The sequence below is a fragment of the Hypomesus nipponensis genome, chromosome 13 (genome assembly GCF_054491055.1).
Source record: "Hypomesus nipponensis isolate SF chromosome 13, ASM5449105v1, whole genome shotgun sequence".
Classification (NCBI taxonomy): Eukaryota; Metazoa; Chordata; class Actinopteri; order Osmeriformes; family Osmeridae; genus Hypomesus; species Hypomesus nipponensis.
The window spans coordinates 11,622,028-11,635,663 of NC_140373.1; the positions used below are offsets into that span (position 1 = coordinate 11,622,028).

At 53.9% G+C, this 13,636-nt stretch overlaps 1 protein-coding gene across 2 annotated transcripts in view; it reads left to right on the forward strand.

Moving 5' to 3' along the window:
* The window catches only part of kif19 (kinesin family member 19), a 30,802-nt gene extending 17,346 nt beyond the window's left edge, over positions 1–13,456 (forward strand). For both annotated transcript variants that reach the window (XM_084671134.1, XM_084671136.1), the window contains 18 exons: positions 26–136; positions 226–313; positions 1,210–1,346; positions 4,315–4,440; positions 4,729–4,923; positions 6,392–6,538; positions 6,672–6,794; positions 7,210–7,366; positions 7,967–8,141; positions 8,430–8,628; positions 8,993–9,263; positions 9,490–9,611; positions 9,707–9,864; positions 10,726–10,831; positions 11,168–11,291; positions 11,484–11,875; positions 11,983–12,151; positions 12,327–13,456. In XM_084671134.1, coding sequence (XP_084527260.1) covers positions 26–136; positions 226–313; positions 1,210–1,346; positions 4,315–4,440; positions 4,729–4,923; positions 6,392–6,538; positions 6,672–6,794; positions 7,210–7,366; positions 7,967–8,141; positions 8,430–8,628; positions 8,993–9,263; positions 9,490–9,611; positions 9,707–9,864; positions 10,726–10,831; positions 11,168–11,291; positions 11,484–11,875; positions 11,983–12,151; positions 12,327–12,439 — 2,913 coding nt within the window. In that variant the 3' untranslated portion in view covers positions 12,440–13,456. The remainder of the gene's footprint in view (positions 1–25; positions 137–225; positions 314–1,209; positions 1,347–4,314; positions 4,441–4,728; positions 4,924–6,391; positions 6,539–6,671; positions 6,795–7,209; positions 7,367–7,966; positions 8,142–8,429; positions 8,629–8,992; positions 9,264–9,489; positions 9,612–9,706; positions 9,865–10,725; positions 10,832–11,167; positions 11,292–11,483; positions 11,876–11,982; positions 12,152–12,326) is intronic.
* The last annotated feature ends 180 nt before the right edge of the window (positions 13,457–13,636 follow it).

The window sequence follows — 13,636 nt, forward strand, 5'->3', positions numbered from 1 at the left end:
CTCCCTCTGTCTCCCTCTCTCTCAGATGGTGGTTCTCATGGACCCTATGGAGGACCCTGACGATATCCTGCGTGCCAACCGCTCCAGGGAGAAGACCTACATGTTCGATGTGGCGTTCGACTTCTCGGCCAATCAGGTGAGAGGATGGCGGGGGCTCCACTGTGGCGCGCCGCACGCCGGACCGCAATGTCGCTAACCTGTCGTTCTCCTGTGTTTCCCGCGTAGGAGGAAGTGTATCGCTCCACCACCAAGGGCCTGATTGAGGGCCTCATCTCAGGCTACAATGCCACTGTCTTCGCTTACGGACCCACAGGTGTGTGTGTGTGGTGTGTGTGTGGTGTGTGTGTGGTGTGTGTTTGGTGTGTGCGCGCTACGTTCCGACTGCTTGTTCACAGCCACCCACTGTCTGCCTTCAATTTCACGGCCGATGCTCGTGCTGTACGATTGCTGCTGAGTAAATGGCGTAAATGGAGGGCGTCTGACCTTCTCAGGCGTCCTGTTATCTCCTGCGGCTCCACCCCGGCCTCGGTTGTCAGCCAGCGAGGACCTCCTTGAGGGCTAATTCACCCCCCCACCCCCCCCCCCCCGACTTCGAAGCTACCCAGCTCACTTCCTGTTGTCCTAATATCCGTGGAAGGATTCCAGTCACAGTCCGTAGCATCTCCCGCTCTTGTGATAAAGCCTGCCGTCAGGGGAGGCTAATTGGCCCGGTCTGTGGATTTCCTCAGTGCGACAGGAAGCTGATGTCAAGGAGTCCTCCTGGTTTTTTTATGGGGACGTGAGAGAGGGATGTGTTGTCATGGGTGACACCTGTTGATGAGTGGAGCGCAGACAGCAACAGCCGACGAGGCTTGTCTCCAACTGTAATCTGTTCCTCCTCCTATGCCGCGACTCTGTCCTGCCCTCTCTCCTCCTTCTTTCCTTACTTCCTCCCTCCTCTTCCTCCGACATCTTCCTTGACCTCCCATTGTTCATTGCACAGAAGTCATAAGACTTCCTCACTCTTCATATCTGCTCATGTAGAAGTCAACTCAGGGATTTCAGTCGTCTCTGTGTGTGTGTGTGTGTGTGTGTTTGTCTGTGAAACTCTCCCAGACATAAGGTCTCTAACCAAGAACCAGCAGCCATGCTTTTCAAAGAATCGAGCGTGACTAGCTGAAATGGCCGTTGACTCATTTGTGGCATGTGTGTGTGTGCGTCTCTATTTAGGTTGTGGGAAGACGTATACAATGTTGGGGACGGACAAGGAACCAGGGATCTATGTTCGTACTCTGAACGACCTGTTCCGTGCCATCGAGGAGACCAGCGATGACATGCAGTACAGCGTCTCCATGTCCTACCTGGAGGTGAGTCCGCTTTCGTGGAAATAAAACCATAACCCTAACCCATCCAACCTGACGACGCATGCCACTCCCTCGCACACCCTGAAACACACCCACACGCAACGCACACACACACACTCTCTTCCTCGCCGAGTTCATCAGAGGTGAAGATCAGGACTGGTTGTCATGTGTTACTAATTGCCCATAAAGGGCCGCAGCCCAGATCCGCAAGCCCCCTTTATCTGATAAGATTCTGACTGTCAATAAGAAGATTCATCACTGATAACACTGTTGCTAACCACTGGCCAGTCGCATGCGATGTTGTCTTCCTATCTGCCAATGAACTCTCATTGGTTGAGTCGAGTTGGTGCCTGGTTGGCTGAGAGATTATCTCAGTGACCGTGTGATAGAATAATTGATTGTTTGGGGAGTTATAACAAACCCAGACCTGAGTCTGTGTGGACTCGGGATAATATTGACACTGGCAATGGGCGTCTTCATGAACAAACAGCCACTGTGTTGGTGAACACATCATCCTTGATTGCCAAATCCTTTTAATGGAATTAAAAGCACAGGACAAAACTAAACAGTGTTAATGACATTAAGGAAGACTTGGAAATACGTTTGCTCCATTGCTTTTGGATTTGATTAAAGCTATTCTTGTAATGGAATTAAAAGGGGGATTCAAGGGGGTTTGTAAGTGGACCCATGTTCAACTAGATCATTTTCCTCTTACAGGACCTTGGACATGTTCAAGTTTCTATGTTGTTTTAGTATTTTTCCCTCCTGTACCTTATAAGAAACAACAGCTCAAACCCAGCAAGCGGCAGCCATCTTGTCATGCTTGAATAGAATAACAACAATGTTCTTCCTTTAGAAAACTCGGGGTGGGGATATAACAGTGGACCACAAAGACTAGTGACTCAGACGGCATAATTTCAACGTGTTCAGTCTGACAGGACAAGGGAGGAGAGCGAGAGAGACAGAGAGAGAGAGAGACAGACAGAGAGAGCCGGAGAGCGAGTGAAAGAAAGCAAGAGAAAGACAGATGACGGACATGTTTTAATAAAGAACAGAGCATGAAAAGAGCACTCCTCTATTCATCGTCAGATGTGGGAGAGAGATGCACAGTGAACACATTTTTGTTTGTGGACAATCACCAATCATGTCTTTCAAAAGAGCAAGGGGGAGTATGACGAGAGACAGCAAAAAGACACATTGGGAAGCCGCTGTTAAGCCCCTGTCATTTGGTTTGACATGTGTTTCCACCACCAGTTTTGTGGACTGTTTGAGCTGTTGGGTAGAGAGATGCGGATCATGAGATCCAGTGGAAGGGTCTCTTAGTAAGTTGTAACGTGTTCTAAGCTGGCCCGTGGCCCTAGTCTGGTCTGTGGCCCTAGTCTGGTCCGTCGTCCTAGTCTGGTCTGTGGCCCTAGTCTGGTCTGTGGCCCTAGTCTGGTCTGTCGTCCTAGTCTGGTCTGTGGTCCTAGTCTGGTCTGTGGTCCTAGTCTGGTCTTGTGGTCCTAGTCTGGTCTGTGGTCCTAGTCTGGTCTGTCGTCCTAGTCTGGTCTGTGGCCCTAGTCTGGTCTGTGGCCCTAGTCTGGTTTTGTGGTCCTAGTCTGGTCTGTCGTCCTAGTCTGGTCTGTGGCCCTAGTCTGGTCTGTGGCCCTAGTCTGGTTTTGTGGTCCTAGTCTGGTCTTGTTCCCCTAGTCTGGTCTATGGTCCTAGACTGGTCTGTGGGCCTAGTCTGGTCTGTGGTCCTAGTCTGGTCTGTGGTCCTAGTCTGGTCTTGTGGTCCTAGTCTGGTCTGTGGTCCTAGTCTGGTCTGTGGTCCTAGTCTGGTCTGTGGTCCTAGTCTGGTCTGTGGTCCTAGTCTGGTCTGTGGTCCTAGTCTGGTCTTGTGGTCCTAGTCTGGTCTGTGGTCCTAGTCTGGTCTGTGGTCCTAGTCTGGTCTTGTGGTCCTAGTCTGGTCTGTGGTCCTAGTCTGGTCTGTGGTCCTAGTCTGGTCTGTGGTCCTAGTCTGGTCTGTGGTCCTAGCGTAGCTTGCCCTGGAGCTGTGTCCGTGACGTGTGTGTTTGCCGTTTCTAGGGAGCGATTGGTTGCCACTGAACTCCCTCCACAAAGAGGTTAGGTGTTTTACGGCCCGGCCCGGCCATGCACACACATCTACTCCTGCTCACCGTCACGCCAGATGCTGCTTCGTGTGGCTTTCTCACTCTTTCTGTTTCTCTCTCACACACACACACACACGCACACATCCATACACGGAAACTCAAACCCGCCTTTGACCGACATTACACCAAGTGTCACTACACCATGCGCGCGTAGTGCGCTGTTGGACAATAACAAATATTTAAAAACGTCTTCTTCTAAAAACTGACCCTCTCTCCCATCTGTTATGCTTCCCTCCCCGAATCCCTTCATAGGGATGGAAAGAACAACCCGATAATTTGCCCTATTTTCCATCTGAATTGGCCCACCTGGTCTGGGTTAGCTCAGTTAGCGAGCAGGGTCATTCAGGGAAGCGAATTACGAGTACTCCACTCTCTAACAGTGGACACACTGTTAATCCCATCCGTCTGTCCTGAGTCTCTCTGTTTCCTGGCGGCAAGGTTGGGATGTCACCTTCCACCTGACACTTTGATGTGTGTGTTTCGGAATCACAGTCTACCCCACATGATCTTATCTTGAGAGGAACCGGCCTTTCTGCTGACAGAGCCTCACAAGGCATGACGGAGCTGCTGAAATAAGTCCACTCGGACAGACGGCCCATGTTTGCCCTCTGTTTTGAGCTCGACCCTTAAGGCCACGCAGTCCGAATGAGTTGTTTACCCTGCTCTGTGGATTCGACACTTGCGGCCCTAGTCTGGTCTGTGGCCCCAGTGAGCTGCCACCAAACGGTGACAGTGGCGTCGGAATATCCTGCGTGTAGGGATGGCGGAGGCTGGCGTGTGTTTACATCTCGCCCCGCGTTGCTTCCTGGTTCCTCTAGATCTACAACGAGATGATCCGGGACCTTCTGAACCCGTCTTTGGGCTTCCTTGACCTCCGAGAGGACTCCAAGGGGGAGATCCAGGTGGCAGGCATCACCGAGGTGTCCACCATCAATGCGCGCGAGGTGAGCAAACTCCAACTCTTGATGTCAGCTCATATGCACGAGCGTGGAAGACAAATGAGCACTCACTCGCATAGACTGACACACACAAACCCATTTGGTTAGAGCAGGATCGCATGCGATAAATGTATGGATAAAGACTTTTCCCATCTGCCTCGACAGTGCCGTCAGCACATCGAAACAAACATGGAACAGCAGCCCTCGCACGGCGTCTTCCGATTTGACGACGAGGCTAGCTCGCGTCGCAATGCTAAACGTGTGTGTGTGTGTGTGTGTGTGTGTGTGCGTCAGATCATGGAACTGCTGATGAAAGGCAACAAGCAGCGCACCCAGGAGCCCACGGCGGCCAATCAGACGTCGTCCCGCTCCCACGCCGTGCTGCAGGTGGCCGTGAGGCAGCAGAGCCGCTCTCCGGACGTGCTGCAGGAGGTCCGCTTCGCCCGCCTCTTCATGATCGACCTGGCCGGCTCCGAGCGTGCCTCGCAGGTGACGGCTCATTGGGGGAGGAGGGGGGGAGGGGGAAGACTATGGGCCCGAGGTTTCCAAGGTGTATTTGCGGTTGGGTGGACGCACATGTGGGGAGGATCTCTCTCTCTCCTTCTGTGTGCCCGTTACGTGAGAGGTCTCTCGGTCTCGCCGACAGAAGGTAGAGTACAGCCACAAGCATGGGCACGTGCCAGGGTTCCAGCGCTCCATGGGTCAAGTGTGTGTGTGTGTGTGTGTGAGAGAGAGAGAGAGAGAGAGAGAGAGAGAGAGAGAGAGAGATAAAGAAAGACATAGAGAGAGAGAGAGAGAGAGAGAGACATAGAGAGACATAGAGAGAGAGAGAGAGAGAGATAAAGAAAGACATAGAGAGAGAGAGAGAGAGAGAGAGAGAGAGAGAGAGAGAGACATAGAGAGAGAGAGAGAGAGACGGAGACAGTTTATGTGCTCTCTCCTCTGCAAAACATTCTGGGGTCGATCCCACACACGCTCCCTCACACACACACACACACACCCCCCCTCCTGTTGTTTTCGTATAACACCAGGGAGGTGTTCCTAGAGGCCCCGACAGTGCACCAAGTCTCCGTGCAGTACAAGGGGCCTAGGAGGGATAATGTGTCTATTGCATTCTGTAGGGCTTATGCAACTCATGACACTTGATATCAGCTTCTCTATGTCGGAATGACAAAATGGTTGCCCTGCTGTAACTAGGTACTCCAATGGTTTTATATAAACACTTATGGAGTCATTCCAAAACTGTCAACGACGGGAGTCGGCGTGTTGACGTGTTCAGCGGATGCCGTGAAAGACGTGCACATAAAGGCTACTTTGTTCATGCCTCTTCTGAGGGCAGCGGAATTTCCTCCAAAGAACAATTAGCTGGTCCAATTTGTTGCTCCCCGGTCGTCGGAACATTATCAAGGCCGGCCTCGTTATCCACATTGACATGCCACTCATGATGAATGTTTGGCGTTACCATCTTTATTAAGGCTGTCCGACCCCCCTCCTCCCCCCTCCTCTCCTCGTACAATCCTCACAACACGAGGGAAAAGACATTCAATCGCGCCTGAAGGGAGAAAGCACTTATTTACCATGGAGACTGAAAGGTTAACCGCTCACGTGGATGTATGGCCTGGCCGCGGACGTCCCGTATGTGGTCCTTTAAGCTCGGGGGGAACAAAGAGTGTTTCATCAGCCCTGCCGAGGGGACCCCGTCTGTGGGCTGTGGAGGACAGGGCTGTGTGCTGTCTGGATGTGGACGCTGTGTGAAGTGTGGGCTTCCTCCGGGGAAGGATACTGTGGGCGGCTGTGGAGGGCAACGGCGGGCATGTGGACGGGGTGGGGAACAAATGTTGAGATGCAGTGCCCTCTGCTGGTTGAGAATGTTATTGTCGGTTTTGGAGCTCAAGCTGGTTTCTGTTGACGACAAAGACCACTCTCTCTCTCTCTCTTTCTTTTCTTTCTTTCTCAGACTCAAAACAGGGGTCAGAGGCTAAAAGAGGGGGCGCACATCAACCGGTCCCTTCTGGCGTTGGGCAACTGCATCAACGCCTTGAGCGAGAAGCACGGCAACAAGTACGTCAACTACCGGGACAGCAAGTTGACGCGCCTGCTCAAGGTCAGAACCCAAACATCACTGGCCATCACTGGCCGGCCGCGGGTCTGTGACGCGCCCGCTCCAAATCCCTCCACCCTCCGCTCCGTCGACGTGTCGCCTTTTCGCCGTGGCCTGACTGTCTTGTGATTGGCAGGACTCGCTGGGCGGGAACAGCCGGACGGTGATGATCGCTCACATTAGCCCCGCCTCCCTGGCCTTCGAGGAGTCTCGGAACACCCTGTCCTACGCCGACCGCGCCAAAAGCATCCGGACGCGGGTGAGCTTGGCGTTGTGTGTGTGTGTGTGTCCCCAAAAAAACAAATTCATCCCCAGCAGCCCCCCCCTCCTCCTCTCCCCCCCCACCTCCTCTCCCCCCCCCTCCTCCTCTCCCCCCCCTCTCCCCCCCCCTCCTCCTCTCCCCCCCCCCCTCCTCTCCCCCCCCTCCTCCTCTCCCCCCCCCTCTCCCCCCCCTCCTCCTCTCCCCCCCCACCTCCTCTCCCCCCCCCTCCTCCTCTCCCCCCCCACCTCCTCTCCCCCCCCCTCCTCCTCTCCCCCCCCCCTCCTCTCCCCCCCCCCTCCTCTCCCCCCCCCCCCCCCTCCTCCTCTCCCTCCCCCCTCCCTCCTCCACCCCGTCCCTTTCTCCACCGTTCCCCGGTTCCTAAACCAGCTCGCCGTGTGGTCGACCCCCGCAGGTCAAGAGGAACCTGTTCAACGTGTCCTACCACATTGCTCAGTACACGAACATCATCTCCGACCTGCGCAGTGAGATCCTGCGCCTGAAGAAGAAGATCGCCGACCAGGCCGGCCGCCAGCTGAACTCTGACCGCACGGACATCCGTCACGTCCAGGGTAATGCCCCCAGCCGCGGCTCGCTGCCCTCCTCTCCCGCCACTCAGACCAATGTTGTTCCCAGACTTGTTTACACCCCAAGCCTCACTGTCCAAATCCTTGGAAATCAATTACCTCGTCAGTGACAACAGCTGATGTCGTGCGAGGACCGCTCGAGGACGCGTTTGTGTTTGACCGTCCTGTCCTGTGTTTATCTCTCCTCCTCACCTCTCCTGTCCCCGACTCTCCCCTCTCTTCCCTTCCTCTCCTCTCTTCGCCTCCCCCCTCTTCTCCCCTCTCTCCTCTCTTCCTCTCCTCTCTTTGCCTCACCCCTCCTCTCCCCTCTCTCCTCTCTTCCTCTCCTCTCTTCACCTCCCCCCTCCTCTCCCCTCTCTCCTCTCTTCCCTTCCTCTCCTCTCTTCACCTCCCCCCTCCTCTCCCCTCTCTCCTCTCTTCCCTTCCTCTCCTCTCTTCACCTCCCCCCTCCTCTCCCCTCTCTCCTCTCTTCCCTTCCTCTCCTCTCTTCACCTCCCCCCTCCTCTCCCCTCTCTCCTCTCTTCCCTTCCTCTCCTCTCTTCACCTCCCCCCTCCTCTCCCCTCTCTCCTCTCTTCCCTCCATAGCGGAGGTGCAGGCTCATTCCTCCCAGCAGAGCCGGACTGAGATGGACCAGCTGAGGGAGCAGCTCCTGGACGCCTTCCGCCAGCAGATGGAGATCAGGAAGAGCCTGATGGAGCTGGAGAACAGCAACATGGAGCTCCAGATGGACATGTCCAAACATCTGCACACCATCACTGAGTCAGTGTCCCAAGAGAACGTTGTGATTACCCTGCACGTTGTTGGCTCTGGACCAAAACATTTTCGGAGCCATAATACCTGGCTAAGACTTACGACCCAATTGACAGGTCTGGCTTATTTCAGCAATGTAACTGTTTCCTGCTAAACGAGGCCTCGTGCCTGGCCTGAGCCCGATTCTCCTCACATGATCTGGTCGGTTTCCCCCAACAGCACAGGTGTCCAGGGTTGAAGGAACAAACAATCGCGAACAAAAGACCATGATCCGCTCCTGTCGTTTTGCCTCCGTAGCTGGGAGCAGGAGAGAATCCGTCGCAGGAGGAAGTGGCGAGCTGAGAAGAGGAAGGAGAGCTTCAACAAGGACGAGAGTGAGAAGGACTCGGACTCCCCAGAATCTCCCCCCGACAGGACCGAGACCCAGCAGGTGGCCGTGGCCAGGGAGACCCTGGTCACCCTCATGGCGGAACAGAAAAAGGTCCTGAAGCAGAAGGTGCGTGTCGGTGCGCGCCACGCCGTGGCCTCTAGAGGGAACCAGACAGCAACACAAGCACACTGACTATAGGATTGGAATGGGATGTGGGTGCAGCACATTTGTGGTTCTTCTGTTAGAACGTCTCATCCAACAAGACCGAGACACGTTGTATTTATTCATCTTCGCACTCTCGCGGCTATCAATAAATGTCCGAACGTGTGCGATAAACGTAAAAGTCATCTTTACAAAGTAGATCATTTATTTGATACATAGTATTCATTGTGGATCTTCGAAATGTACAGCCGAGCCGTTGACTGCAGAACACCGACATAAACCGACAGCACGATCCGTCTCACCCGCCGTTCCTCCTCCTGTCCACCAGGCGTCGCTGGAGCGCCGCTTCCTGGAGCTGCGGGAGCGCGCCCAGCGCCTGGAGGAGCTGCTGCCTCGCCGGGTGAGCTCCGAGGAGCAGCGCGAGGTGCTGGGCCTCCTCTGCAAGGTCCACGAGCTGGAGATCGGCAACGCCGAGATGCAGTCGCACGCCCTGCTCAAGGACAACGTGATCCGCCAGAAGGACTTTGCGGTGCAGCGCTACGAGCAGCACAGGCTCCTGTGCGACGACATCATCCAGCAGCAGAGGCGGTTCATCGACGGTGCGTCCGCCCCCGCAGTGAACAAGCGCTCCTTACCCTCGCTTTGCGGCCGGGGTCTGGGTGAGATGTGTTGTCGAGAGGCCCTGGGTCAGGTCGCCTGCCTCGGAGAAGGACTGCTGAACATTCCACGCGAAGCCAGTGAAGCGAGGGCGTTCGTTTGTCCTCCTGTATGTTCTCCTATAGAAAGTAGTCTAACCTGGTGTGTGTGTGTGTGTGTGTGTTGCAGACCACAGCCTCCTGGTCCCACCCCACCTCCAGGAGCTGTACGAGATGTACGTGAGGGAGCTGGATGAGAGAAACCTGAATCGAGCCATGGCCCTGGATAAGTACACCGGGCGCACCTTCAAGGTAGGAAAACACACACACAGACACACACACACTCACACAGGTAGAAGCTCCACCCACACGCATGCTCAGTCCTTCCCCTTGCTGCCTCCCTCCAGGAGGGCTCCCTGCCCAAGATCGCCCTGCCCTGCCGGGGCCGAGGCCACCTGCCTGAGCCCGACTCGGACCAGGAGAGCGTTCGAACCATGGGCTCTGACACCAGGCGGGGGCGGGCCCGCCGCCACACCCTGCCCCCAATCCTACCTGAGCCAGTAGGGTAAGAGCCTGGGCCCCGTTCACTAAACCAGTGGTTCACAACCTTTTTTCCCTTGGAGCCCCCCCCCCCTGCTTTTACCGAAAAAAGCTGAGCTCCCCCCCCCCCCCCTCACACACACACCAAAATAATAAAGTGATTCATTCAAAATCTTTATTGGTGAAAATGTACTTCAATTGTAGTTTTTCTTTCCTCTTTGGTTCGCTGGTTATCTTTGTTTATAATGTACTGTAGGCCTATACAAACACGCACATATAGTTACTAAAATTATAATAATGATTCATTATCAGCATAATGATGAAGTGATTAACAGCACCTACATAGCTCTTTCCTCGGTCTCCCTCACCAACTAACTGAAACAGGGACATTTGTTGCATACACACATGCACATCATGTGAACACTGGTTTTGACACAGCCACAATGTAAAATTCAATAAAAAGTGTATTTTTTGATGATGAATCCTAAGCAGTTTTACGTATCTTAAACATGTCGTTTCATTCATAAAATAGTGATGGTCTGACTGCAGGAAAAACGAGTTGCTAGCTGAAACTGATTGAGTGCACACATTATTTTTCTGGGGAATTACCGCTTTTACGTTTCTTTGCCGTTATTATAATTTTTTAGATAGGACTTGGCAATGCAAGCATATGATTTTTTAAGACATTTTAATTTTACAATTCAATTATAGTGGAACAATTTATGCACGTTTGACCTCAAAGCAAATGAGATCACCTGCCCCCCCCCCCCCCCCCTCCCCTGTGAACTCTGGCGCCTGGTCTGGTTGCGAACCACTGCACCAAACCAGCGCCTCCCTCCGTCTTTGTTGAGGGCGTCTGTCGACAACGTTCTCCTCTCGCACACAGGGACAACAACCGCATGTTCAAGAACAGTCCTCACGCCAGACAGATGAAGCAGTCGGTGGTGATGACGCCACCTCCTATCCACATCAACGGCCACGGCAACCGAGAGGTGAGGCCCACCTGACATGAACCTGCCCTGGGGAGCTGGGGGGTGAGGCCCACCTGGGATATGAACCTGCCCTGGGGAGCTGGGGGGTCATATGATAACACCTGGAGTGGTTGTAATCCTGTGAGTGTGGGGATTATTCTGTGTGTGGTGATTACTCTGTGTGTGTGGTGATTACTCTGTGTGTGTGGTGATTACTCTGTGTGTGTGGTGATTACCCTGTGTGGTGATTATACTCTGTGTGTGTGGTGATTACTCTGTGTGTGTGGTGATTACTCTGTGTGTGTGGTGATTACCCTGTGTGTGTGGTTGTAACCCTGCTTGCCGTGTGCTCTCCAGCTGCAGCCCTCCGCCCCTGAGAGCGCCCTGAGCTACAACCACCTGAGCCACAGCGTCAGCAGCCACCTGGACTCCTCCCCCGAGAGCAGCGAGACGGGCGCCGACGTGCCCCTCTCACACAAGGGTAAGAGACTCCCCTTCTACCGTCACCCCGCCCCGGAGACCCAGGGAAAGGGGACGGACGGAGGAAGGGAGAGATATATTTTCAAAGATGGATGGCACGGTAGCGTGTCTTGGATTTGTGTACCCGAGGAAGGACCAGTTGGTATAAGCCGCGTTCATTCACGCGCGGTCAAATCGGTATTCGACTCCACAGAGAGGCAGCAGATCCTGAAAGGCGTCCAAAGCATCGCGGTGAAGGCCGCCCGCCGACGCTCCCAAGCCCTGGAGGTGGACGCCCTCCGGCTGCCCCCTACCCCCTCCCCCCTGGACCCCAAGAAGCAGAAGAGCAGCCTGTCCCTGAGCGAGGCGCCCCCCAGGGGCCCGGCCCTGCGCCACGGCCGGCAGCCCAGCCCCGAGCTGCGCCACGCCACCTCCGACGACAACCTGTCCAGCAGCACCGGCGAGGGCCCCGGGCCCCAGGGCCCGTGGACGCGCCCGCGCCACCGCGCCCAACCCGCCCCCAAGATCCCCACCCCCCGGGAGCAGGATTTCGAAGCCCGTCGCAGGAAGAGGCGTTCCCGCTCGTTCGAGGTCACCGGCCAGGCGGTGAGTGTTTGTTTGATCAACTGGCTGATGTCATTGGCTTTGGACTGTGAACTACAGTTCCCTATGGGCAAACTAAACCTAACCCGTATGCTATTTGAATCCCCCAGTTGCCTCAGTCAAAGACCACTACTGCCCAGCGGTTCCGCCCTCTGGACAGTACATCAGACCCCCACCTCCACATCAACGGCCAGCCCCAGGCCCCCCTGCTCCGCCCCCAGCACAGGGGGGTCCCTCCCCTCACCAAAGTCCGGCTGCCCCACAACAGCCAGCAAACAGGTCAGGCAGCCTTCTTCGCCGCATAACACACTAATAAATGACAGAGAACGCTTGTCTTAAGATGCCTCCATGCCGGTCCGGTGGTATGTCGAGCTTCCTTGGACTAAGCGAGAGCTGTGGCTTATTGTCCGTCCAGTGCTGGAGTTTGGCCCAACGGTTGGCTTGTCTTTTTCAGAGCCCTCCCCACTGGCTCACACAAGCACTCTGAAGCGTGTGTCCCAGCTCAGGCAGCCCCTGCTCTACATCACCACCACGGGGGCCGGGGGCCAGCGCACGCGCAGGCACTGAAGAGCCGGGAGGCAGCCCGACGCCAGCACTGATCTGGCTAGCCGAGCCTGGAGGGAACGTCGCTGACTTCTCCCTTCCTCGGAGCTTGTTTTCTGGGCAGGGAGGTCCAGGATGAGCCCCTCGTTCTAGGTCACCGACAGAGGGAGAACGGGGAGTGTGATCTGCCTGATGGGACCCCCCCCCCCAACCCCTCCCTGATGCCTTGGGCTGATCACAGAGACTCACCAATAGAAAGCGTAAAGACAGTATGACCTCATCATGGGCCCCAAAAACCGTGTGTATCCCTGACTGGCCTACATGTGTTTTTCTCTGGTCAGTACACCCTGTAGATGACCCCCCCCCCCCTCCCCCTCCCCACGCTTCTAAGAATGACCTGCAGGACCTGTAGTTGATTAAAGATAGCTTAGGGACGAAAGTCAATGCTTTTCATGAACTACAATGTGTCAATGTTATGTCAAGCTACTGAGTGGATTTGTTAGAAATGTTAACGCTGTCATCTTCAAAGACACCATTGTGTCGTGTGGGTCAGTTGAACTAACAAGACAGGGGTTGATCTAGCCTACCTTAGACCCAGCCTTACCTGAAGAGGAGTGACTGAGAGAAGGCAGTGAATGTAATTGCACATTTGATGTGATAAACAAATACTGACATTCGTCATACCATACCATTGTATTGTATTTGAGGGGGGTTCAATATCAAAATCACAAAATGAGGACATGGTTACTTCTGTATTCAGCTTGAGGTTGATACATTTTGCTTTGGAACCTGTGAAGGTCGTTATGCTTTTTGTCACCCAGACATGATTTCTATGTTCATGTCTTGCTCTAGTAGTGCCGGTCATAACAGCACTACAAAATGCATTCCCAACTGTAGATTGTATTTTTAATGATTGACATTGTTCTGCTGCCTTTTCTTTTATGATACATTACCAAAACGTTTGTCTTTGACGTTGTTTTCATAATTATAAACACTTTTTCTATGCTTTATTTTGTACTTTTTTTTTGTACCCAAATAAAATTGTCATGAAATCAGGGGGGTTGTGATGTATGTGTATGTGTGATGTATTTGTAAGATTGATAGAATATGCCTTTATTCTACTGATGCTACGCTACACTGTGGGTCCCAGTATTCATATAACATTCATATAACATTATATATATATACATATAAATATATTTATACATATGAAAATATATC